The sequence below is a fragment of the Equus asinus genome, chromosome 26 (assembly GCF_041296235.1).
Source record: "Equus asinus isolate D_3611 breed Donkey chromosome 26, EquAss-T2T_v2, whole genome shotgun sequence".
Lineage (NCBI taxonomy): Eukaryota > Metazoa > Chordata > Mammalia > Perissodactyla > Equidae > Equus > Equus asinus.
In genome coordinates, this window is record NC_091815.1 from 24,577,417 (window position 1) to 24,603,540 (window position 26,124).

Consider the following 26,124-nt stretch of genomic DNA (forward strand, 5'->3'; position numbering starts at 1 on the left):
CGTTCTCGCGAGAGGGCACGTCAGTCTCAACTAGGCGTCGTGTGAACAGCCGCTGCCGCCGAGGGTGGAGGTGGAACCGGCGCGGTGAGGGGTGGGTCGGACGCCGAGGTGGCAGGCCTGGGGGTCGCCGGGGGCCGGGAAGGCGTAGAAACCAGATTCGGGGATTTGGGGGGTGTAGCAGGTGGCGTACGGGGTCTCTTTTCGGGTTCACGAGGCCAGAACCAGGCTGCCGGAAGTGCGCTAAGGGGTTTTTCTTTTCCCCGGGAACCGGCGGGGAAACTGAGGCTCGGGGTGGGGCTCGGGACTGGGGGACGCGCTGAGGCCGCCGTCTTTTCCTGCAAGAGCAGAAGAAGATGTCGGACAGCGACGACAGCAACTTCTCCGAGGAGGAGGACAGCGAGCGCAGCAGTGACGGCGAGGAGGCCGAGGTCTGTGTCGGGGACGCAGGAGGCGGCCTTGCGCCTGGGGACAGCACCAGGGCAGAAGGGCCCCGGGGGGAGCTCGGAGGGGATCCGAGCGGCTGTGGCCCCTGGGAGCTTCCAGGGTGTCGGGAGAAAGTAGGCAAGCCCAAGACAAGCAGGGGAACAGATGCTGGAGGCTGGGGATGCTCCAGGTACGGGGAGCCAGCAGGCGGTGTGTTTAAAGGACCTGCCATGTAGTAAGCGCTGTTAGTTTTTATTTTCAGGTACGCTCAGTCATTCCAGGAATATCTTTTTAGTGCCTGCTATGTGCTAGGCGCAATTCTTGGCCCTTGGGCTACACCAGTAAACAGAACAGAGTTTAAAAATCTTTGCCCTCCTGGATGTAAAGAAACGTAACTGACAACTAAGCGTTTTAGTGAGCTGGAAGGGACTGTGGAGAAAGTGGAGGGGAGAAGGGGAATAGGGAGTCCTGGTTGCACTTTAAATGGGATGATCAGAGTGAGTCTGAGCCGGTGATGTTTGGAAAAAGACTTGTTGGAGGTGAGCAAGGGGGTCGTGGCTTCTGGAAGAAGAATGTTGCAGTCAGGGGCCCCAGCAGGTGTAAAGTGGGGAGCATGTCTGCAGTGTTCAGAAAGTGACAAAGGGTCCCGTTTGTCTGGATCAGAGGGAGTGCAACAGAGAAGTGACTGGAGCTGGATCATGTAGGATCTCGAAGGCTGTGGTGAGGAATTTGTCCTTAACTGAGTGAGAATGTTTCCACCAAAGGGAGGATGTGATCTGATGTCTTGAAAGGATCCTGCCGTTTGGATCTGTTGAATGTCACTGTTTCAGGAACCAAATAACATTTCCTGGGACATCTCTGATTTCTCATATTCTTCTGTTACTGTCTTTTATTTATTTTTGACTTGCTCATTTGTTGAGTGAATAAATGTTCGAACATCTACCACTGTGTTCCAGATACTTCCTGGGTGTTGGAGAGAGTGGACCCAGGCAGATCTTTGCTTTCACAGAGTTTATGTTTAGTAACCAACAGTTACAAACTAATAAAGAGATGACACGATGATCATAGGTGTCTCGTTTGACCTACAGAATCATAAATTTATTTTTTAAGTTACTTGCTGACACTTGTAAGGGCGATCTCACGTGAAAGTCAAGATTTCCTGCTTTTCTGGGAAAATGGGAGGAGCTAGCTACCTGAGACCCAGGGTTGTTCTACACAGCACCCCTTTGCTCAAGAGGTGGCAGCCCTCTTGAGAACTGGGAATTTTCTCCAGTTCTCTGGGTCTATCAGTTGCCATTTCTCATCATGCCTGCCTTGTGGCAGATTTAAGAAAGGGAGGGGCTGGCCCGGTGGCACAGCAGTTAGGTGCTCATTGTTCTGCTTTGGTGGCCCAGGGTTCGCCGGTTTGGATCCTGGGTGTGGGTATGGCACCGCTTGTCAAGCCATGTTGTGGCAGGCGTCCCACATATAAAGTAGAGGAAGATGGGCATGGATGTTAGCTCAGGGCCAGTCTTCCTCAGCAAAAAGAGGAGGATTGGCAGCAGATGTTAGCTCATGGCTAATCTTCCTCAAAAAAAAAAAGAAAGGGAAAGATTTCACATACCTGTGTCCTGGAAAACATCAGGTAGACGGCAAGTGCCCTGGGTTTCCCTTGAGCTGCTCCCCTTTTTTACGTTGCCTGCTTGCCCTCTGGAGGCATTTGATTGTCACTCCTTGTGTCCTTTGGGGTGTCCTCAGCTTCTAGTGAAGAGTTGGAGGAATTGGGATGCTATGGGGTTGGGGGGGGGGGCAAGTGGGAGGAAGCGAGGGAGGGCCTTTGCTGAGCCGCAGCGCTGGGTCCTTGGTCTCTGACTCATGGCTTCAAGACACTGCTTGTGGTTACAGCCTGGTGGTAATGAGACCAGGATCCCCAGTTCCTTTTCCTGGCTGGGGCCGTCTGGTTTCCACTGTGCAAATCTCGCTTCCCCAACACCACACCAGGCTCCTGACTCACCTGCTGGCTCGTCTGCTCTCACCAGATGAGGCAGGAGGGCAGTGTGCGGCCTGCCCTCCCTGCCGGAGAGAGGATTGGATGGGCTTTGCAGACAGTCACGTGTTGGCATGGTCCTTGAAGGACCAGGTCCTGCGGATAGACAGGTGGGGATGACAAGTAACGAGCCCCTGTTGGGGGAATCAGCTGGTTCACCATTCTCAGCCGCAGTAACTTGCTCATTCCTTCATCAGCAAGCGTTCCTTGAGGTCCTGTCCTGTTGGGTTCACGGCCTCCCTCTTGGAGCTCTGTGTCCTGGGGTGGAGATGGTTTTATAAAAAGATAGTTCCTTCAGGGGATGCTGAGGATGGATGATGTAAGAGCACCTTCAAGCCCTGAGGTTAGCAGAGAGATGGTGCGAGCTCTCTCCTCAGGGAGCACGGAGCCAGATTTGGAAAGAAGGCTTTGCCAGGACCAACCCAGGGAAAGGATGACAAGATTTGTAGAAATCATGCTGTGGTGTGGTTGTAGTTTGAGTTGCTAAAGTGTGGGTCGTTGTAAGCAAGTCAGGGTTGTGTAGTAAATGAAAGCTGCTTACGTCGTCTTCTGTTGCTAGCCGTGGGCTGGGTGATGCTAGGGACCCAGCAGCGCCTGGGATAGCCTGGGCCCTGCTCTCAGGGAGCTCACAGCGGTCTGGGCTGTGATGGAGGAAGCCCAGAGGGTTGTGAGCCCAGAGAATGTGCCTGACTTTGCCTGGAGGCGAGAGGGCAGGCATGACTTCCTGGAAGAGGGGCTATTTCGATTGAGGTATGAGTGAGAGGCAGAGGAGAGTGGGTTTTTGAGCAGCATGGATGATGGACACCGCTGAGAGAGAGAGAGCATGGTCCGAGTGGTTCAGTGTGGCCTGGAGTTAGCATTTGGGAGGAGGAGCCCGAAGGGCCAGCATGGGAGGGAGAGGCAGTGTGCAGTGTGTGCTTCAAGTCCACGCTGCTAGGGGGCTGGTTCCTTACCTGAGGGCAGTGGGGAGCCGTGGGTGTGTTTTAAGCAGGGGACCACGTGATCAGATTTGTGTTTTAGATCAGACTTTCCCAAGACTATAGGATGCATTCCAGCTTGGGGGGGTGACGAGAGGTACTTTTAGGTAATAAGGACAAGACTTTAAGCCACCTTGAATCATTTAGTGAGAAAGTGATTTCTTTTTCAGTTGCGTGTCCTGTCTTTTGAGTGGGTCACGGAGAAAGTTTCACTGGGGCAACTGTGTTGTGAACGCCTTTCTGAAATTCGCTAGTCTCTGTGTTTATCAGGCAGAACAGGCTGCAGGCTTAGAGCCTGGCACAGGCAACAGCATCAGGCTGGGGCTTAATACCATTGTTTTACTTTTATCTTTGTAGTTACGTTTTATATGACAAGCTAACCTTTAAAGAGTTTTTACTTCTGAACTATTTGAAAACAGAAAAGTTTCTCTTTTAAATTCAGTAAAAATGTGAGTGAGTTTAAAGAAAATGTCAGATAAATGGGTTGTACTGATGTGGACATGGCAAGAAGTCATGACGTTACTGGGGAAAAGATTGAAGTTTGGGGAACACTGTTTTGTATGGATCACTTCCTTCTGTGGCTGGTACGGAAAGAGGGATTAGAAGGGAGGCGTGGGCAAGGATCCACGTTGTAGAGGGCGAGGCTCTGGCCTTGGCTGGGGACTGTGGGCATGGGGAAGAAGGGACGGATTGGAGAGGTGGTGTTCAGAAAGCAGGGAGGTCAAGAGTTTGGTGCCTGATGGGAGCTAGAGGAGGCCAGCGCAGGTCTAGCGGAAGGCGCTGAGGTCACTTTGGGATGTGGTCGGTGAGACATGCTCAGAGGACATCTGGGGGAGACATTCAGGAGGCTGTTGGCACATGGAGGTCTCTGGTTCTGGAAGAAAGTGCGGGGACTGGAGACAGGTGGTGGTGTCATCTACAGAGACAGGAACTGAGGTGATGGCAAGTAAAATGGCCCATGGAGAGAGTGCAGGGGAGGAGAAGCAGAGTGTGCCCTCGGCCGAGCCCTGGTGGTGGAGGTCAGTGTTTGAGGGGCGAGCAGGGTGCGAAGAGCCTGCAGAGGTGCAGCGAGAGAGGCTGGGGAAGCATCAGGAGAGCGTGATGTGACGGACGCCAAGGGAAGAGCATTTTCATAGGGAGGGAGTAGTGTGGGATGATCTGTGGGTAGGGACCAAAGAATGTCCATGGAATTAGCAACAAGAGGCCGTGAGTGACTTTGGCGAGCAGTGTGGACTGGAAACAGATATGAGAGTCGTTGTCAGGAGATGTCCAAGACCACAGCCCAGGGAGTGGCTGAGATGGCCTGGGGAGTTGTGGAGTGGAAAGCAATGAGGGCCAAGGACCAAACTTCATGGAGCTATAGCGTTTACAGGCCCGGGGGAGCCTAGCAAGGAGGTCTAGTGGAGGCGGGAGCCCGGGCCAGCTCCCAGCTATTGGTTGGGTGGGTGGTGGTACTGTCACTGAGATAAGAGTGACAGCCGGAGAGGCCTGGCCAGAGTGGAAGGGAGTCTATGCAGAGCAGGGGGCGCTGTGATTGGCCAGGCGGAGCTGAGGTCAGATTTGGGGGTGTGGAACGCGGTATCCGGATTTCGGGGTCCGGAACCCTGGTGCTCTGACCCTCTCTGACCCTGCAGGTAGAGGAGGAGCGGCGGAGTGCGGCAGGCAGTGAGAAGGAGGAAGAGCCCGAGGAGGAAGAGGAGGAGGAAGAGGAGGAGGAATATGACGAGGAAGAGGAGGAGGAAGATGATGACCGGCCCCCTAAGAAACCCCGCCACGGCGGCTTCATTCTGGACGAGGCTGGTATGTCACAGGGCCGGCAAGCGCCGAGCAGAGGCTGCACTTCCACCTTCATTTCCATTTCTTGAATGTGTATTTTTTAGAAGTATTTTCTTTTGGTAACTGTCAGACACACACCATAGCAGGATGGTATGCAGAAGCCCCATGGACCATCACCGAGCGCCAGCGGTTAAAGGCGTAGTACCAAACTTGTGTTGCTTCTTCCTGCTCACTCCCGCCCGCCCCTGGATGATGTTGAAGCAAATCCCAAATAGTTAATTTGATCTGAAAAGCATTTCTGTATATAGTCCTAAAAGATAGATCCTCTTAAAACACACAGTCACAGTACCGTGATCACCCTTTAGAAACTGACGGTACTTGTGCTTGTCATGAAAAGCTCAGACGATCCAGAAGAGACATCAGGATGGGGCGGCAGAGGCCAGCACATCTGGGTTTCCTCCGGCCTGGCTCTGCTCTTTCCTCCATGCGGCCCTGAGCGAGTGCTGTCCGTCTCTCTGAGCCTCTTTCCCCTCTGTACAGGGAGACAGGCCGTTCTTCTGTTTCGTCAGGGATAGTCCGAGGATTTGGGGAACCGTGCATGTGAAGCACGTCAAGCTGCTGGTGGCCCAAAGGGTAGTGCCCAGCCCAGAGCAGGCCCTCGGAAAACCGGGCTGTTCATGGACGTTACATAGGCCCGCATTATGTCTACTGTTGTGTAAACTGCTTTTTTCATTCAACAACTGTGGAGGTAGATACTACATAGATAGCTTAGGGTAAGTGAGTTATTTCGAGTAAAGAAAGTTTTCTAAACAAGTTGTGGTGCATAAGCGCCCCATAAACGTTAGCTGCCATCATCATCGTCATCATCAAAATACGTGTTTTTTCCAATGGCTGCATACTGCTCCATTCTATAATTTGTTTCATTTAACCAGTCTCTTGTTGGACCCTGAAGTTGTTTGTGTTTTTCAGTATTATAAGCAGCACTGCCATAAATGTCTTCATGCATATTGAGACGCACAGATGCAAGTTGTTATCTAGACCAGGGGTTCTTTTTGTGTTTTTTGTTTTTTTTTAAAGATTGGCACCTGAGCTAACAACTGCTGCCAATCCTCTTTTTTTTTTTTCCCTGCTTTTTTTCTCCCCAAATCCCTCCAGCACATAGTTGTGAAGTTTTAGTTGTAGGTCCTTCTGGTTGTGGTACGTGGGACACTGCCTCAGCGTGGTGTGACGAGTGGTGCCATGTCTGCGCCCAGGATCCGAACCAGTGAAACCCTGGGCTGTGGGAAGCGGAGCACACGAACTTAACCACTTGGCCACGGGGCTGGCCCCATCTTTTTGTTTTTTTAAGTATGCTTTTTGGTGAGGAAGATTGGCTCTGAGCTAACATCTGTTGCCAATCTTTCTCTTTTTTTTTTCCTCCCTCCCCAAAGCCCCAGAACATAGTTGTATATCCTAGTTGTAGGTCATTTTAGTTCTTCTTTGTCAGATGCCACCACAGCATGGCTTGAAGAATGGTGTGTAGGTCTGCCAAAGCAGAGCGTGCAAACTTAACCGCTTGGCCACAGGGCCAGTGACCATAGACCAGGAATTCTTAACCTTTTTTGTGCTGTGGCCGCTCTTGCAGTCTGGTAAAAGTCTTTGGACCCCTTTTCAGGATCGTGTTCTGAAATGCATTAATAGAATACATAGGATTCCAAAGAGAACAGTTATACTGAACTACAGTATCTAAATGTTGACAGAACATTATGATGTGTGTGCTTCTCTGTTAGCACATTGAAATAAGATTTAGTGGAGTGCCTGATAAGAATCTAATTTTGAAGTAGCAATGAGCGTGAATGGTACTCTGAGATCACTGCAGCTATAGTGTGCTATGAAAATAGCAGGTTTCACTGCCAACACCCCTGTGGTTGGCTGTTCGTAATTGATGGAAATGCTAAATTTACAGTAGATTAGTGGAAATGAAGATGTAGTTTTTTTGTCTGACACAGACCCCACAGATTTTCTACATGGTATATCCTAGAAGTCAAATTGCTGGGCAAAGGGGATACATATTTTTTTTTTAAGATTGGCCCTGAGCTAACATCTGTTGCCAATCTTCTTTTTCTTTTTCTCCCCAAAGACCCCCAGTACATAGTTGTATATTCCAGTTGTGGGTCCTTCTAGTTGTCCTATGCAGGATGTCGCCTCAGCATGGCTTCATGAGCGGTGCTAGGTCCACACCCAGGATCCGAACCAGTGAAAACCTGGGCTGCCAGAGTGGAGTGCATGAACCCAACCACTCGGCCACAGGGCCGGCCCCAAAGGCTGCATATGTTTGTAAAGCTTTCTGATATCTGTGGCCAAGTGTCAGCCCGGAAGGGTCACACTGGTTGGTACTCCCACCAGCCGTACATGCGAGTGCTTGTTTCCCACACCCGTGGAGAGGCGGCTGACTTGGAGCACCGTCCTCCGTTTTCTTGGGACCTGCTTACCCGAGGGGAAACCAGGGAGCAGAGGGGCAGGAGATGCTCTGGGTGTTCCTGGTTCTTGGAGAGCTTTGGCCCTTTTCCAAAGGCCGAGGGGGTGGGAATCCTTAGAGAAAAGGTCTTAGGTGGCAGATGGGCCCAGATGGAGAGAATGGATGACTTGCCGTCTGGGAAAGATGCAGGCTGCTGGGACACTGTGTGTTGGTGGGAGTGGTGCTGGGCCCTGCCTGGCAGTGCCCGTTGACAGGCAGGGAGCCTGTGACACAGCAGTTCCTTTTTTAAGAGTTCACCCTACAGTTAAACTCACATGGGGGCGTAAAGACCTGAGAACAGAGACACTTGCTGCAGCTGCAAATGTTAGGTGACCTAGGTGTCCACTGATGAGAAGGGCCTGGTAAGACGAATTATGGGGCCGATAGTCAGATCGCATATAAGGCACGTGCTGCACGAAGAGCTCCAAGCCAGCATTATTGCCTAGAAAAAGAGAAAGGTACAGAACAGTGTGTTAAAAAATTGTGCGTGGGGGAAATAGTGGTGAGGGGTTTATACACATTTCTTAGGTGTGCACTGATTATCTCTAGACAAGAAGCGGGTCAGAGTCGCCTCTGGGAAAGGGGACTGGGATACGAGGGGTTGGAAATGAGAGGAGACCTTCTGTACACGTATAGCTTCTGTACACTTGGGGTTTTCTCGCCACGTGCAGGTAGCACTGTTGTTTAAGTTTTTAGTCCAACATCTGATACATTCAAAAGAGTGTTTGTAACCTAGCGGAGAGGTTAAGGGATGGACCCTGGAGCCAGGCTGCCTCTCAGGTCTCTGCTGAGAGTCTTCTGGGCAAGTTAGCTGACCTCTCTGGGCCTCAGAGTCCTTCCTGTAAAATCAGGACAATGGTGGTACCTCCCTTAGGATTGCCAGGAGGATTCAGGGAAGAATATATATGGCAAGTACTCAGAATGGGGCAGGGCACACAGTGTGCTCTCAGTAAGTGTGAGCTAACCAACGCACCAGGAACCCTGTCTTTAAAGTAACTCTACACCAGTCTTCCCTTGATAGTTGGGAGGGAAGTTTTCTGCTTTTTTTTCCCCCTGAGGAAGATTAGCCTTGAGCTAACTTCTGTTGCCAATCTTCCTCTTTTTTTTTGCTTGAGGAAAATTAGCCCTGAGCTAACATCCATGCCAGTCTTCCCCTGTTTTATATGTGGGTCGCTGCCACAGCATGGCTGATGAGTGGTGTAGGTCCACGCCTGGGATCTGAACCAGCAAACCCAGGCTGCCAGAGTGGAGCGTGATGAAATTGACCACTAGGTCAGGGGGCCAGCCCTGCTTTGATCTTTGTTGAAATGGATCTGTGGGTGGGGTGGGGGAGGGGTGGTTTAGAGCCAGATGGGCCTGCACGTGAGAGCTGACCCTGCCGCTTGGAGCAGCTCCTCTGGCAGGTGAAGCTGTCCTCATCTTGGCGGTGGGCTTTGTAGTGCCCGTCTCCCAGAGGAGATGTTTCCTGGGAGCTGTTGTCATGAGGTCACCTTTGCCCCAGCTGCCCCCTGACCACTTGGCCTTCCTGTTTCAGATGTGGATGATGAGTATGAGGATGAGGACCAGTGGGAAGACGGAGCAGAGGACATCCTAGAGAAAGGTGTGTGGGGATCCCCCCTCTGCAAGACCACTGGGAGGTGTGGCCGAGAGGGTCTGGAGAGCCCATGCCCCACCCCCACCCCCATGCCCTGCACCACCCCGCCCCCACCCTCGTCACCTCGCTTCTTTCTGTCGTTGCCAGAGAGACCAGTTCTGCACCTTTTCCTTTTAGGCCCATGAGTTGGGGGGTGGGGGCCATGGGTGTTGTGGGGAGATGACTCTGGGATCCCAGGGCCCCAGTGAATCCCTTCTGGGGGTTGTAGGGTGGGCGGGCTCTGTCCCAAGATACCCCCCACTTCCTGGGCCACTGCCCCCCACTCCCTGTTATTTTCCGTTCTGTGCGCCTCATACATTTCGGCTTCTCCCCCACCCACCCGGTGCCTGGCCTTTACTTTTGATTTTCAACCTTCCTGTGTCCCTCCCTGTCCCTTGCCCCAACCCATTGGTTGATTTCGCTGCTATAATTTGGCTCATACTTTGTCTGCCCTCGCCCACCACCACCACCACTACCACCACCACCACCACCACCTCCTCTTCCTCCAAGTAGAAGAGATTGAAGGTAAGAGTCTGAAAAGTGTGATTCCCCAGCCCTCCTCCCATATCCTGACATCTCCTTCCTGCCCTCGGCACCCTCCCTCACCCCTAGCCCCTGTCTGGCCCTGGGGGCTCTGGCTCATGTAGAGTCCAGAGTCAGGGGGTTCTGGGGCCAGGTCTCCAGCGGTTGTCAGCCTGGCAAAGTGCGTACATGTTTATGTATGCGTGTGAGCATGGTGGGGGGCAGGGAGGCAGGGATGGGTGGGGTGGGATGGAGAGCAGGGTGTGCTTAGACAGTGGCTGTGAGATGGGGAAGCGCTGGATGTCCCCAACTGCTGGACCTATCCCCAAGTCTTTTTCATGAGTGGCAGGATGCTAAGCAGGACAGAGGAGGAGGGTGAGGGTTGGGGGTTTCCTCAGTGAGGTGTCTCCTGCCCCAGGGCCTGCCTCTGGCCCTACCTCTTTCTCCAGGCCCCTGCTCTTCACCTCCCCTTGTTCACCCCATCTGCCCATTTTTTTGCAGCCTCCAATATCGATAATGTTGTCCTGGATGAAGACCGTTCTGGGGCTCGCCGCCTGCAAAACCTCTGGAGGTACATGGGGAGAGGGAAGTGGCGAGACTGGCTCCCGCAGGGTGACGTGGGGGCAAGTCAGCCCACCCTCCTCTCCTCAACCTTCAATTCATGTTTCCTTTCCTCCTCACACCCCAGGGACCAGCGAGAAGAAGAACTGGGCGAGTATTACATGAAGAAATACGCCAAGTCATCTGTGGGAGAGACGTAAGGGCATGGGATGGGCAGGGAGGGGGGGCGGGAGTAGGGGGTCCCTCGCCAGGGAGGGTCAGGGGCCTCACCCCCTCCTTCCCGACTGCCCCTCTCTCTCCAGGGTGTATGGAGGATCTGATGAGCTCTCGGATGACATCACCCAGCAGCAGCTGCTCCCAGGAGTCAAGTAAGGGGGGCAGGACAGGAGGGCTGCGATGGCAATCTTGTGCAGAGGTGGTGTGCCCACGAGGGTCACTCCCTGAAAAATCAGGACTCCGGGTGACACAGGCAGAGTGGTGGATGAGAGCAGGGCGGGGCAAGTTGGTGCTTTTCTCTCCTTCCTTCTGCTTATGGATGCAAGGCTGGAGAGGGGGAGGGTGTGAGGGAGAGGAGGAAGGATGGGTGTGGGGGTTCGGATGTTTCACGATGAGGAGACAGTTTCACTAATGGGCTTCCTTTTTCTCTCCTATCTAGAGATCCCAATCTGTGGACTGTCAAATGTAAGGTGTGTGCTTTGGCCTCGTGGCTTGGGGGAGGCAGGGGAATGAGGAAGGCTGCCTTGTAGGGGAGAACTGTCCATCTGTCTGTCCTGGGTCTCCCTGGCCTGGCAGTCTCTTGGTCCTTCTGTCTCTGCCCCTCCATCCTTCTCTCTCCCCTCCCCTCCCCCTCCCTCTCTTGCTATCTCTTGCCTTTTCCTTTTCTCACTCTCTCTCTCTCCATCTCTCTTGTTCCCCTCTCTCTCCTACCTTATCTTTCTTGTCTGATGACTCTGGCTGGTTGGCTACTATCTCCAGCCCCTTTTTCTCTGTCCTGCCCTCCTCATCTCTCTGACGTCTGCTGCTCTCCTTCCAGATCGGGGAAGAGAGGGCCACAGCCATTTCCTTGATGCGCAAGTTCATTGCCTACCAGTTCACGGACACGGTAAGTTGGGTAGGCAGGCAACTTGGGGGTGAGAGACAGGGCAGCGCCCAGAGGGAGGGACAGTATGGGCTCAAGGGTACCAGGTGCCCCTTGCGCTGAGCAGTACTGCCTGTTGAGTGAGCTGCTCCAGCTAGAAAGCACCCACTCCCTCGCTCCCTGCATTGAGGCGTTCTTCTGCGCCTCAGAGGTATTGTCCTCATTCTCTCTGCATTCCTGGCGGGGTTCCGCAGGCCCTGTAGCCCTCTGGAAGGCAGCCATCTAGGTTCCTGAGGCTTTCCTGCCTGAGAGTGAGTTCTGCCTGTCCACCAACCCTGTTGGGCGGCTGTCACCCTCTTCCCATTTGGGAGGGAGTCCTAGGATAGGGCAGCGTGGCCAAGTGGGTCAGGGAGCAGGCCTGTCTGGAGGAGAGTTCCTTCCTTCTCTCTTTCACGCGGTCGTCAGACATCCACTGAGGCCCTCCGGGGGCCAATCCCTGCCCTGGGAAATGGTGAGGATACAGCAGTGACCATGCGAGCGCTGGTCCCTGCCCTTCAGGGCTCACGCACAGTCCACAAAACACAAAGTAGTGCCACCTGCATGCAAGGCAGCAGATGCTGCCTTAAGGGCACAGCTCTTTCTTTAGATTGCCAGGTTTCGAATTCAGCCCCTCCACTTCCCAGCTGTGTGACCTTGATCAAGCCGCTTCCCCTCCCTTGGCCCCCTACTTGCCCCTCAGCGTCCTTAGGATTAAATAGCTTTGGCCATGTCCACCCGTCAGCCAGGACTTGTCCCACAGCTTATGTTCAATAAATATAGTTAGGGGCCACCCTATGGCCGAGTGGTTAAGTTCGCATGCTCTGCTTCGGCGGCGCAGGGTTCAGATCCTGGGTGTGGACATAGCACCGCTTGTCAGGCCACGTTGGGGTGGCGTCCCACATGCCACAACTGGAAGGACCCACAACTAAAAAGTACAACTATGTACCGGGGTGATTTGGGGAGAAAAAAAGCAGGGGGCGGGGAAGAAGATTGGCAACAGTTGTTAGCTCAGGTGCCAATCTTTAAAAAAATAAATATAGTTATTGGCAGAGGTGTAATTGTCAGTTTTGGAACCAGGGTAAACCCTGTGAAGGGGGTCCTCCAAATTCATGAAACGGGGCTGCTAACAGCATGCTGGCTGGCAGCTCTTCATCTAATTCGTGTTAGGCTGAGTCCATAGCTTTCACCTGCCGCAGCAGTGGGTGTGTGTCACTGGGACCACATGGAGAGTTGCATGATTTGCAAGTCATGATTTTAATGTGCTCAAACCTCAATCTTGTGCCCAGCGCACAGTTCTCGTGTCTGACCCCATTTGAGTTATGCCTCTGATTATTGTTTATGCTTTTTTTGTTTTTTTTTGAGGAAGATTAGCCCTGAGCTAACATCTGCTGCCAATCCTCCTCTTTTTGCTGAGGAAGACTGGCCCTGAGCTAGCATCCATGCCCATCTTTCTCTACTTTATACATGGGACGCCTACCACAGCATGGCTTGCCATGCGGTGCCATGTCCACACCCGGGATCTGAACCGGTGAAACCTGGGCCGCCGAGAAGCGGAACGTACGAACTTAACTGCTGCGCCACTGGGCTGGCCCCTATTGTTTATGCTTTTAATGACCAGAGTAGTACATGGATACTGTAGGAGCCCAAATCTCTCCATACCCAAGTCCCATTTTTCAGAAGTAATTACTGTTGCTTTGTGTGTCTTTCCAGACCATCTTCTCTGCATATTGAAAAATGTGGTGTTTTTTTAAAAAAAAAAACAAAATGGAATTATACATGCATCATTCTGCAGCGAGCCTTCTGTGAACGCCATAATCTTTCCATCCCCAGTAAACATAAGGTTGTTTCCATATTTTATTATCACAACCAAAGCTGAAACAATAATTGGCTTTCTTAAAGACTGAGTTACAGTTCACATGCTGTAAAATTCAGGGTCACGTGTACCATCCTTTTTATGTGTTGCTGGATTCAGTGTTGGAGATCTTTGCCCCTGTGTTCTTGAGGATGCTGGTCTGTAGTTTTTTCCGTATGATGTCTTTGTCTGGTTTAGGTATCAGGGTAGTACTGGATTCGCAGGAGTAGCCGAGAAATGTTCCCTTCTGTTTTTTGGCAGACTTTGGGAAGGATTGGTGTTAGTTATTTAAATGTTTGGTAGAATTCACCAGGGAAGCCGTCTAGTCCTGGGCTTTCTGTGTGTGTGGAGGTTTTTTGATTGCTAATTCAATATCTTTACTTCTTGTAGGTCTAGTCAGATTTCTTTCTTTCCTTCTGCTTGCTTTGAGATTAGTTTCCTCTTTCTTTTCTAGTTTCTTAAGGTGTAGAAGGTTAGGTTCATTGATTTGGGATTTTTTTCCCCTTTTTTTAAGTTGATGTTTACAGCTATAAATTTACCTTGAAGCATGGCTTTTTCTGCATCCTGTAAGTTGTTTTTTTTTTTTTCTTGAGGAAGATTAGCCCTGAGCTAATGTCCGCCACCAATCCTCTTTTTGCTGAGGAAGAGTGGCCCTGAGCTAACATCCATGCCCATCTTCCTCTACTTTATACGTGGGACGCCTACCACAGCATGGCTTTTGCCAAGCGGTGCCATGTCCACACCTGGGATCTGAACTGGTGAACCCTGGGCTGCCGAGAAGCAGAACGTGCATACTTAACCCCCGCACCACCGGCCCAGCCCCCAACTGTTGTCTTAAAGTCTCTTCTGTCTGCTGTTAGTACGGCCACTCCAGCTCTCTCTGGTTCTACTTGCTTTTTACACCTAACACATGTTGAGTGTCTTTCTCTGTCACTCTGTGTAGGTCCATCTCATTCTTTTAACCGCTCAATTGTATCGCCTGGTATGGTTAAGCCATAATTTAACAAACCCCTCTTTGGGGGAATTTCCAAACATCCCGTCAGGTTTGTTTGCTGTAGTGAATAACCCTGCGGTGAATGTCCGCGTGTCCGTGTCGTTGCGCCAGCGTGTTTGTGTGGGAGGAACTCCTGGAAGAGAGACTGCTGAGGCGGCGGTCGCACCGTCCCCCCAGCTGTGCCTCACTGTGCCCCACCGCCCGGCCCCCAGCCCCTGCAGATCAAGTCGGTCGTGGCCCCCGAGCATGTGAAGGGCTATATCTACGTGGAGGCCTACAAGCAGACCCACGTGAAGCAGGCCATCGAGGGCGTGGGCAACCTACGGCTCGGCTACTGGAACCAGCAGATGGTGCCCATCAAGGAGATGACGGACGTGCTCAAAGTGGTGAAGGAGGTGGCCAACCTGAAGCCCAAGTCCTGGGTCCGCCTCAAGCGGGGCATCTATAAGGACGACATCGCCCAGGTGCCTGGGTCGGGGGATGCCAAGGGGGCCTGGGCTCCTTCATGCTCTGCTCCTCTCTTCTGTCCTTCTCTCCTCTTTTGTCCCGCCCAGGCCCCTTCCTAGTGCAAGGAGCAGAACCCTAGTGAGATTGGTGAGGCAGAGCCTGGGTTTTGTTGAGAGCACGCAGGAAACGGATGGCCATCTTCCATGGGTGTTAAGCCAAGACCTGAAGGAGGAGCGGGCGTGAGCCGGGAGAGTTCTCGGGGAAGAGTGTTGTGGCCGAAGGAGCGGCCCGGGAGATAGGCCCCTCACTGGCTGAAGCGGATGAGTGAGGGCAGGCAGCAGGGCCTTGTGGCCTATCTCTGGGCTGGTTTTTACTGGAGTAAGATGGGAGGGTTCCAAGGGACCCAGTGTGACTTGGATTTTAATAGGATTACTCTGGTGGCTGTGTTGAGAATAGACTGGTTGTCCTCAAGCAGGGTCGATGTTGCCCTCAGAGGACATTCAGCAATGGAGGGAGACATTTTGGGTTGTTTCAACCGGGGAGGGAGTTGATTCCAGCATCTAGTGGGTGGAAGCCAGGGATGCTGCTAACATCCCGCAAGGCACAGGACAGCCCCCACGACAAGGGATTGGCTGGCTGAGAAACCCTGGAATAGACTGGATGGGGCCGCAGGAGGAGGGAGACGAGCAAGGAGGCTGCTGCCGTGGTCCAGGTGGCAGGGGCTGGTGGGGCAGGACAAGGCTGTCGTAGAGGAGGCGGGAGGAGGTCAGATGTCTTGAAGGCGGAGCTGACAGAAATGATTTGCTCACAGATTGGATACGGGTGTCAGAGAGAGAAAGGAGTCAGGAGTGACTCCCAGGTTGTGTGCCTGAGCAGAAGGGAGGACAGAGACGGAGAAGACCAGGAGAGGAGCAGGTCTGGCGGAGCTCAGGAGTGTCGTTGGGGCGGGGCTGGTCTGAGGCACCTTTTAGGTCCACATGGAGGTGTCAAGCGGGCAGTGGATGTTCAGTTTCAGGGCCAAGGGGAGACAGACCGGAGAGAGAATTTGGGGAGTCTCTAGCAGTCTGATTTCTTCCCCATCACCCGCTGTCCCTTGCCCATGTCCTTGTTCTTCCTGTGTCTGGGCTCAGGGAGGGAGGGCCAGGCCCGTGCTGACCGCCTGTCCTTCCCAGGTGGATTACGTGGAGCCCAGCCAGAACACCATCTCCCTGAAGATGATCCCGCGCATTGACTACGACCGCATCAAGGCCCGCATGAGCTTGGTACCCTGGGTCACCTGCCGGCGGGTAGGGGACGCTTGAGCCCTGCTGGTGGCCCGGCCCTCCTCCCTCACCCTGCCCACCCTTGCCCCTTTGCTCCACAGAAAGACTGGTTTGCCAAAAGGAAGAAGTTTAAGCGGCCTCCGCAGAGGCTCTTTGATGCCGAGAAGATCAGGTGAGTGTCCTCGGGGGCTAGCTGGGTCCCCAGAGCTGTCGTGCCAGGAGGTGCCTCTGCTGCTTCCCACACAGGGATGGGCCCCTCACGGGTTAGTCTGTGAGTGGCTAGCTGGCAGTGTAGCCTCAGCCACGTTACTTACCATCCCGTGTCGCTGAGGTCTTGTGTGTCCAGGCCGGGCACAGGCTGAGTGGCCCGTGAACATTAACTTCTCACGGTCCAGAACTTTGTCCAACCGGTATTCGCCGAGTGCCTGCGACAGGCATGCAGGCAGTGTTGTCGGGGAAATCGGGGAAGGAGCAGTGAACACAAGGGGTCAAGTCCCTGCCCCTCTGGAGCTGCCGCTCTAGTTAGGGAGATGGATCAAACAGCAGCTTGTCCGGTGGTGACATGTGCTGTGGTGAAAATAAAGCCGAGGCAGGGGCAGCGGAGTGCGGGGGTTGGGGAGGGGGCTGTGCGCCCCTCCCTCGAGGCGGGGCTCTTGGGCTCTCTGAGAGGCCACTGCTGCCAAGATGGCGTGTGTTGGGATGGGATGGGTCAGCCATCCTGTGGCCCTCCTCCCCTTTGCTGGCTCGGGAGACTGCGGCACAGCAAGACTCTCTCCCTAACCTCCCCTTCCAATCTGTCCCCCACAAAATCCCAGGTCCCTGGGGGGCGATGTTGCCTCTGATGGTGACTTCCTCATCTTCGAGGGGAACCGTTACAGCCGGAAGGGCTTTTTGTTCAAGAGCTTTGCCATGTCTGCTGTGGTGAGGATCCCGGAGTGGGTCATGCTAATGGCGGTGGGGAGCGAGGAGGCTCCTGCAGCCCAGGCCCCAGGGCAGTGGGTTCTCCGGGTGCTGGATGATCCTCAAGTCAGGAGCGTCACTAGGGGAATGATTCTCACTGTCCCTAGCCCGCTCAGCCGGCTGTGACACTGACCTCTGTCTCCTTCCTCCTCTTACCCGCGTCCCCCGGGGCTCAGATCACAGAGGGTGTGAAGCCCACACTCTCGGAGCTGGAGAAGTTTGAGGACCAGCCGGAAGGCATTGACCTGGAGGTGGTGACTGAGAGCACAGGTATTTGGTCCCCGTCAGTAACCCCGACCGAGGGGGCGGGGGTGGCCCATGGCCAGCAGCCCCCAAGTCAGCCCTGTGTCTGTCCCCGCAGGGAAGGAGCGGGAGCACAACTTCCAACCTGGGGACAACGTGGAGGTGTGTGAGGGCGAGCTCATCAACCTGCAGGGCAAGATCCTCAGCGTGGACGGCAACAAGATCACCATCATGCCCAAGCACGAGGACCTCAAGGTGGGCGCCCTGCTGCCCGTACGGGGGTACTGGGTGGAGGCCGTGCTGGAAGCATGGAATCATCTGTGGGGGTGCTGGGTTTAGTTTGCTTAGGGGGGCAGTGTGTGTGTGTCTCTGAGGGCTTGTCCAGGCTAGCACGGTGTGCTGGGGGGAGGCTGTCTCCAGGGGCATCTGAGGAGGCATCTAGTCTGGTGTCATGTGTCTGGGAGACAGGCTGTCTCTGTGCGGGGTAAAGGGTCGTCCAGGCTGATACCCTGGGTCTGAGATCAGCTGTCTGGGGCCGTCCGAGGGTTGTCCAGGTGCCCTGAAGCAGTCTGTGGCGTGAGCCTGGAGTGGGTTTTGGCCAGTGTCTTTCCCCAGAACATGAGTGCATTCTGAAGAGGCTGGGCAGGTGGGTTGTGGTGGCTTCCCCTCGCTTGCTCACTGTCCCCACCCCCAATCCCCAGGACATGCTGGAGTTCCCGGCCCAGGAGCTTCGGAAGTACTTCAAGATGGGGGACCACGTGAAAGTGATTGCTGGCCGCTTCGAGGGCGACACGGGCCTCATCGTGCGGGTGGAGGAGAACTTCGTCATCCTCTTCTCCGACCTCACCATGCATGAGGTAGGTGCGGGGCCGGTGGGGCGCGTATGCCAAGAGGGGTCCAGGCAGATGACCCAGTGGGACCCTGCTTCACCCGTTTCCTGTGTCTTGGCAGCTGAAGGTGCTCCCCCGGGACCTGCAGCTCTGCTCGGAGACGGCGTCAGGCGTGGATGTCGGGGGCCAGCATGAATGGGGGGAGCTGGTGCAGCTGGACCCCCAGACCGTGGGCGTTATCGTGCGGCTGGAGCGGGAGACCTTCCAGGTGGGTGTGTTGCACTCGGGGGTGGGGCTTACTTTTAGGGGGCTTGCTCTCCCTCGAGCTCCTTGTCCTGGGAGGTGGAGAACATTGTGGCTGAGAACACACGAGGTTACAGAGCTGGCGCTGTCACCCCTGGCTGGCTATGTGATACTGGGCAAGTGGCTGGTCATTCATCCTCTCTGTGCCTCAGTTTCACACCCTGTGAAATGGAGAAGATGGCAGCATCCACTTCATCCGTTGTGACTGACTCCCTGAGATCAGATATGCACCCTGGCATTCGGTGCTTGTTCAACCACTGGGTCCTGCACGTGCCCTCCTCCCCTTCCCCATGGATGTGGGGGCCACGGAACATAGTGCTTAGGACCCTGGGCTCTGGATTCAAAGCTCAGCTCTGTTGCTTCCATGCTGTGTGACCCTGGGCTGGTGACTCGCCCTCTCTGGGCCTGAGATTTCCCGCCTGTAAGATAGGGTGAAAACATCCATCTCAGAGGGAAGTTTTGAGGCTTCAGTGAAATCTTATATGTGAGGAATTTAGCATGGGGCCTGGCACAAGGTGATGAGTAAACATTAGCTATTATGTTAACATCGACCCTCTGCCTATGTCTCAGGTCCCTGATGCTCAGTTGGGGTGGAGTCTCCTCCCAAAGGGTGTTTTGCAATGACTGGGAACATTTCTGGTTGACCCAGTGCCTGGAGGGTGGCGCTCTGCCATTGCCTGCCCCAGAGCCAGGGAGTCTAGAAGTCCTGTAGAGCTGGGGACAGTCTCCCACAGGGAAGGACCATACCGCTTTAGGGAAGCCCTGCTCCATGTCGCCCCTTCCCACCCTCACCCCCAGCATCCCACCTCCGTCCCTAGGTGCTGAATATGTACGGGAAGGTGGTGACGGTCAGGCACCAGGCCGTGACCCGGAAGAAGGACAACCGCTTTGCTGTGGCCCTGGACTCCGAGCAGAACAACATCCACGTGAAAGACATCGTCAAGGTCATTGACGGCCCCCACTCAGTGAGTATGAGCTCCCGCCCGTCCCTGCGTCCAAAAGAGCTGGGCTGGGGCGTGGCCATGAGAGTGACTGTCCTTTCCTCGCCCAGGGCCGGGAGGGCGAGATTCGCCACCTCTTCCGCAGCTTCGCCTTCCTGCACTGCAAGAAACTGGTGGAGAACGGGGGCATGTTTGTCTGCAAGACCCGCCACCTGGTGCTGGCGGGGGGCTCGAAGGTGAGGCCGGCACGCGCACCCTGCCTGGCATGGCTCTCCGGCCTTCGCTGACCCCAGGAGTGACAAGAGCGGGCTTGTGAGAGATGAGGAGGGCAGTGTCAGTGTCAGGTCCTTGGCCAAGTATGAAGAAAAGGTTTATTGGCATCGGGGCTGTTTACCAAATCACTCACTCATTCAGTTTTATTGAGCCCCTGGGAGGGGCCAGACAGTGGAGCTAGAGCAGGAAGGAGAGAAAAATCTCTGCCCTCCTAGAGCTGCGGCTCCGGAGATACATACACACATACCCTGCACAACGTGAGGTGGTGGCAGGCACGCTGAAGAGAAACCAAACAGGATAAGGAGACAGAGCACCATGGGCCGCTGTGTCAGATGGAGGGGGTTAAAGAAAGGCCTCCTTGAGGAGGAGACATTTGAGCAGAAACCTGAATGAAGGGATGGAGAGCCACATGAATAGCTCAGGGGGACAGCAGGTGCAAAGGCCCTGAGGTAGGACTTGTAGGAAAGTTGCATAGAACCAGGTCTCAGAAAGGAGATCAGGCCTAGGGGCCGGGTTGCCGGGACCGGGAGGTGGTTTCCTCAGGGCCCTGCAGGTGGGATGACGAGTGCCCGTGGCTTGTAGTGTTTGTGTCACTAGGGTTTAAATTCCTCACTACCACAGTTCAGTCCCACTTCTTGGCCAGGTGAGGCCCGGGCCTCTTGGGTGACAGCCCCACATGGCATAGGAGTGGCAGTTTCCCCAAAGGGAAATCGAGGCATTGTCACTAGGAGGGAGGGATGGCTGCTGGGCAGGTTCAAGCAGGAACTCTTCCCAAATGGAGGCAGGCAGTGTGGCGCGGGGGCCGGGAGCCTGCCAGTTTACTTCTTGCCCCTCCCCCAGCCCCGAGATGTGACCAACTTCACCGTGGGTGGCTTTGCCCCCATGAGCCCCCGGATCAGCAGCCCCATGCACCCGAGTACTGGAGGTGAGGGGGAGTTGGGGTGGGGATGTGTGGGGGATGGGGGAGGTAGGTTGTCGGCCCACACTCACTGAGCGCCTGCTCTGGCCCGGGCCGACCATGATGGGGCTCACAGCTCACGAGAGACCAGACCCCACCCCACAGGGCAGCCCAGCGTGGTCAGGGCTGCCATGGGAAAGCCCAGGGCTCTGGTGGGGGGAGCCCAGAGGAGGCTCCTAACCCCTGGGGGATGGGGGGAGTCAAGCAGGTAAAGAGGGGGTTTGAGGGTGCCCTGGCTCTGGCTACAGCATGTGAGGGGAGGGCACGGCCCTGGGGACTGGTGACCTTCTTCCTCCCCAGGTCAGCGCGGCGGCTTTGGCAGCCCAGGTGGTGGCAGTGGTGGCATGAGCAGGGGCCGGGGGCGGAGAGACAACGAGCTCATCGGCCAGACTGTGCGCATCTCCCAGGGGCCCTACAAAGGTGAGGGCCTTTGCAGGGCTACGTGGAGGCCGGGGGAGGGGCCTGGTGAAGGAGAGCCCCCTGCCTGAGCTCCTGTCTCTCCCCCAGGCTACATTGGCGTGGTGAAGGATGCTACTGAGTCCACAGCCCGAGTGGAGCTGCACTCCACCTGCCAGACCATCTCTGTGGACCGTCAGCGGCTCACCACGGTGTACGGGCCGGGCCAGGCCAGGGCCGGGAGGGGGCTGCTGGGCAGTGGGAGGGCCCTGCTCATCCTGCTGGTTCTGTGTGCACAGGGGCTCACGGCGCCCGGGTGGCATGACCTCTACCTATGGGCGGACGCCCATGTACGGCTCCCAGACGCCCATGTACGGCTCCGGCTCCCGCACACCCATGTACGGCTCTCAGACACCTCTCCAGGATGGTGAGCGCTCCCCAGGGGAGAGGGATGAGGGGCCACAAGGGGACTGGAGACAGGACAGGACTGACGGACATAAGCTTCTCTCCCGTTCCAGGCAGCCGCACCCCGCATTACGGCTCGCAGACGCCCCTGCATGACGGCAGCCGCACGCCTGCCCAGAGTGGGGCCTGGGACCCCAACAACCCTAACACGCCGTCACGGTGAGGGCCCGGAGCTGCATGGGGGGCAGGGTTCCCTGAGCCAGTAGGAGGGGTCTGCGTGGCCCACCGTGAATTGTCTGCTCCCAGCCCCAGGCTGCTCATGTGCAGGCATCAGCATGGCTGGGGCAGGATAATCTCTCCAGCCCCGACCACAGTAGGGTGCTCTGGTTAAAACCTGGGCTTGGCGGGGGCTGGCCCCGTGGCCGAGTGGTTGTCCGTGCGCTCCGCTTTGGCAGCCTGGGGTTTCGTCGGTTTGGATCATGGGCGCGGACATGGCACCACTCATTAGGCCATGCTGAGGCGGCATCCCACATGCCACAACTAGAAAGACCTACAACTAAAAATATACAACTATGTACTGGGGGGGGATTTGGGGAGAAAAAGCAGAAAAAAAACCCCAAAACCTGGGCTTGGGGACAGAGTGGGTGACCTCGGTCATGTGACTGGCTGTGTGACCTTGGGCAGGCAGCCTCACCTCTGCTTCCCGGTGTCCTCAGCCGTTAGATGATGCTTCAGGGCTGTCATTGAGGACAGAGTTGCCTGGGGTCTGTCTTGCACCAGGGCTGTTCTGGAAGCACCTGCAACATTGTGATTGCCACAGTCATTCTCAACACACTTCTCTCCCCAACAGGGCTGAGGAAGAGTATGAATACGCCTTCGATGACGAGCCCACCCCATCCCCACAGGCCTACGGGGGCACCCCCAACCCCCAGACACCTGGCTACCCAGACCCCTCGTCCCCACAGGTCAACCCCCAGTACAACCCGCAGACACCAGGGACGCCAGCCATGTGAGTCCACCGCAGCTAGCCCTCATCATCCCCTCCCCACTGCCACCATCTCCTCTCTCCCCTGCCGTCCCCAGTCCCCAACCAGTGCTCCCTCCTCTCCTGTCTCTGCAGGTACAATACAGACCAGTTCTCCCCCTATGCCGCCCCCTCCCCGCAAGGCTCCTACCAGCCCAGCCCCAGCCCCCAGAGCTACCACCAGGTGGCGCCAAGCCCAGCAGGCTACCAGAACACCCACTCTCCAGCCAGCTACCACCCCACGCCCTCGCCCATGGCCTATCAGGTACTGGTCAGCTTGCAAGCCCCTGAGAGTGGTGGGCTAAGGTGGGCCCTGGGCCTGGACGGACAGCCAGGCCAGATGACCTATTCCCAATGACACCGTCCCCCTTTCCCCTACAGGCCAGCCCCAGCCCGAGCCCTGTTGGCTACAGTCCAATGACACCCGGAGCTCCCTCCCCTGGTGGCTACAACCCGCACACACCGGGCTCAGGCATTGAGCAGAACTCCAGCGACTGGGTCACCACTGACATCCAGGTGAAGGTGCGGGACACCTACCTGGATACGCAGGTGGTGGGGCAGACAGGCGTCATCCGCAGCGTGACGGTAAGCGGGCCCAGGCGGGCGGGTGGGCAGGCGTCCTCTCTTTTGGGGTCCCCAGTCTCTCTGGTTGCTGGGTTTTTTCTTTTCAACTGTCTAACCACATCTTCCAGCACCCATTTACAGCTGGAAAAGCAGATGTGGAAAGGTTTGGCACGCAGGCTCCGCAAGGCGGATCCCTGCCTGTTGTGCTCCTGGCTGGGGCCCCGGGAGCCTGGCTCCTCTCTCACGTACTCCCTGAGATCAGCGCAGTCATGGGACCCAGTGCTCCCTGTGCCAGGCTGCTCCCACCCTGGGCTCCCCCTGCTCCACTGTTGGCCTCTCCAGTCTCCATCATCCCTGATTTCCCTCCAGCCGCAGGGCCTGTGCTCGTCACTTTCCGTGCCCAGAACTCTCTTCCTTCCGTTCTTTGGCCGTTTCACTCCTCCTCCTCCAGGGACGCACTAGGCTGTTTCAGGCTGTCTCTCGTAGGTCTGGGTCATGCCCTTTCATGTTATCTACCTGCGGCCTAAACGCTTGCCGTTTACCCTGCTGTGATTCTTTGATTGCTAAGCCGGAATTTTATTCCTACAGAGCACCAGTTCCTAGACTAGGGACTGGCACCTTACTGGTCCTCTGATGAGTATTAATTAAATTAATTAAACAAGCGCCGGAGACCAAGACAGCTCCAGGCTCCGGCCTCACATACCTCACTTTCCAGTTGGGGAGACAGACATGTCCCAATACAGTGACAGCTCAAGTGGCCAGAGCTGGGATGCAGGAAGTCCAGAGGGCCAGGGGAGCCCTGTGAACCTAGAAGAGGCACCTGACCCAACTTCGGAGGGGGTCAGGGAGGGCTTCCTGGAGAAGGAGACATCTATGCCGAGACCTGAAGAATGAATAGGAGTAAGCCCAGAGATGGCTAGGGAAGGGCTTAAGCGTGTTCCAGAAAGGGGCTGTGCAAAGGCCTGGAGGTGAGGGAGAGCCTGGCACATTTGGGGAGTGAGTGTGTCCATTGTGGCTGGAACATAAAGAGCCAAGGGGGAAGGTGAGTGCTGAGGTCAGAGGCGTGGCTGGGGCCAGGTCACATGCCAGCCAGGGAACTTGGACTGTGTCCTGAGGGGACTGGCGGTCCTGGGGGAATCTGTGGTTTGGAATTAATTCTGTCCGTTGCTCTATCAGGGATGGATTAGGGGTGGTGAGACTGGGGGCTGGGAGCCCAGGGGGAGGTCAGGCTGCACTACAGGACGGTGGGGAAAAGGGGGAGGGAGGTGGGAGAGACCCCGGGAGGCTGAATGGACGGGCCTCGGAGCTGGTGTTTGTCAGTGAAGGAGCTCACCGGGACAAGGTCCAGAGCTCTGCCTGGGACCAGGGACCGTGGGGCCATCCCTGAGACGGGGACCCAGGAGGAGGAGCAAGTGTGGGGAAGAAGCTGAGGCCAGTTTGGGACACGCAGAGCCTGACAGGCAGTCTCCCTTTTGGCCCAAGTTAGCTTCATCCTGGTGCTTCCCTTGCTGAGCTGGTCACACCGCCCCCCCACCACACACTCCCAGACTTGGAATCAGGCCCAGCCTTGGCCTTTCCTGCCCCCATGTCACCTTGGGAAAGTGACTTCTCATAATGAGCCCCGAGCCTGTGTCCCCTGAGCACAGACGTCAGTCCTGTGTTGGGAACAGGCTGGGCTGACCAGGCTGCCCTCACTCCCAGGGAGGCATGTGTTCCGTGTACCTGAAGGACAGTGAGAAGGTGGTCAGCATCTCCAGCGAGCACCTGGAGCCCATCACCCCCACCAAGAACAACAAGGTAAGGGGGGGGCAAGGGGCACGGGGGCACTGGGCTGCTGACCTGGACCCTGACCCCCTGCCCCCCCCATCAGGTGAAGGTGATCCTGGGTGAGGATCGGGAAGCCACAGGTGTCCTGCTGAGCATCGATGGCGAGGACGGCATCGTCCGCATGGACCTTGACGAACAGCTCAAGATCCTCAACCTCCGCTTCCTGGGGAAGCTCCTGGAGGCCTGAGGCAGGCAGGGCGCGTGGACTTGGGCAGAAACCTGGCAGGCAGAGAGTGCCCCTCCTTCCTTCCCTGGCCTTTGGCTCTGACGCGGGATCTGGGCCTGGTGTAGGGCTAGCCTGATTGTTCAGGATTTCTTCTATTTTCCTTTCTGGGTTCTTATCTCCCTCCCTGATGTTCATGGGAATGAGAGTAGAGTCTGGGGGAGGGTCCCCACCTTCTTGTACCTCCCTTCCCCAGCTTGCTTTTGTGTTACGGTCTTTCAATAAAAAGCTGTTTGGTCAAAAGCCCTGTGTGTGTGTGTGTGTGTGTGTGGCAAGAGGGCGCTGGGGTCTGGGTTGTAGGTGAGGCCATTTGCAGACCTCACTAACTTCCTTGCTTTGTGGTCTTGGGCAAGTGACTGGGTCTTACCTAAGCCTCAGTTTTCCCATCTAGAAGATGATAGTGCCTTCCCCAGAGGGAAGAGATGATTAGAGCAGAGCCTGCCTGTGATTGGCCAAGTCACATCTTACTCAGGCTCGAGTTATTCTGAGTGGAAATCACAGTCCGCCCCCCGCAGGGAGCCGAAGTTCCTCCTGTGGAGCCGGAGGCAGCATTGGATGGTCCTTTCTCCTGAGCCCGCACAGCAGTGACCCCAGAATTGCTGTAGTTTGATGGCTTGGGGCTGGGAGTGGGGAGCAGTGTAAACCTTGACTCTCCTTCACCATCCTCATTTGATATTTACATGTCTTTTTACTAATATAATACGAGATGTATTCTAAAATATTTGGGATGTTCTATTTTGGACACATAAAAGATGTGCGGAACACCCGTGTCCCACCGCCCAGCTTAGGAACAGTATGTACCAGCCAGGACCCCCTTCAGCGGCTGCCCCGTCCACGCCCCTCCAGGGTAACCACAGCCCTGAACGCCTGACTTTTGCCTAACTTTGTACTTTTACTACGTTAGTCTTTATCCCAAAGCGTTATATGGTCGTTTTACATGTTTTCTAAGTTTACACAAATAGTATCAGACTTTTTCCTCTCTAACGAGTGAGCGTCATCGTCGTGGCTCCCGTAACCTCTAACTCGCGGACCCCTCTCTCCACGACCCCGACCCACCAGACGCGGCGGTGCTTCCCTGGCCCCACGAAGT

At 55.5% G+C, this 26,124-nt stretch overlaps 1 protein-coding gene across 4 annotated transcripts; it reads left to right on the top strand.

Moving 5' to 3' along the window:
• The first annotated feature begins 11 nt into the window (after positions 1-11).
• On the top strand, positions 12-25,277 carry SUPT5H (SPT5 homolog, DSIF elongation factor subunit). Of its 4 annotated transcripts, none has more exons than XM_014860235.3 (30): positions 12-84; positions 348-428; positions 5,061-5,226; positions 9,234-9,299; positions 9,846-9,857; positions 10,356-10,425; positions 10,543-10,611; positions 10,718-10,783; positions 11,071-11,101; positions 11,449-11,517; positions 14,591-14,842; positions 15,998-16,087; positions 16,189-16,259; positions 16,903-17,008; positions 17,224-17,317; positions 17,409-17,545; positions 17,992-18,147; positions 18,242-18,388; positions 19,242-19,388; positions 19,475-19,600; positions 20,478-20,562; positions 20,896-21,015; positions 21,103-21,205; positions 21,291-21,418; positions 21,510-21,615; positions 22,247-22,405; positions 22,517-22,685; positions 22,802-23,005; positions 24,686-24,781; positions 24,855-25,277. In XM_014860235.3, exons 2-30 carry the CDS (start codon positions 354-356, stop codon positions 24,996-24,998), a joined length of 3,264 nt encoding a protein of 1,087 aa, XP_014715721.1. In that variant the 5' UTR covers positions 12-84; positions 348-353; the 3' UTR covers positions 24,999-25,277. The 4 variants fall into 4 exon arrangements, with proteins under 4 accessions (XP_014715721.1, XP_070355505.1, XP_014715720.1 ...); XM_014860234.3 differs by having other exon boundaries at positions 13-91; XM_070499404.1 differs by lacking the exon at positions 9,846-9,857.
• The last annotated feature ends 847 nt before the right edge of the window (positions 25,278-26,124 follow it).

Excerpts from the sequence above, each read along its gene's own strand:
- SUPT5H (XM_014860235.3), top strand. The coding sequence starts at position 354 with ATGTCGGACAGCGACGACAGCAACTTCTCCGAGGAGGAGGACAGCGAG. Across the intron at positions 10,426-10,542 it reads CGCCTGCAAAACCTCTGGAG|GGACCAGCGAGAAGAAGAAC; the intron begins GTACATGGGGAG and ends CTCACACCCCAG. Across the intron at positions 17,009-17,223 it reads GCTTTGCCATGTCTGCTGTG|ATCACAGAGGGTGTGAAGCC; the intron begins GTGAGGATCCCG and ends CCCGGGGCTCAG.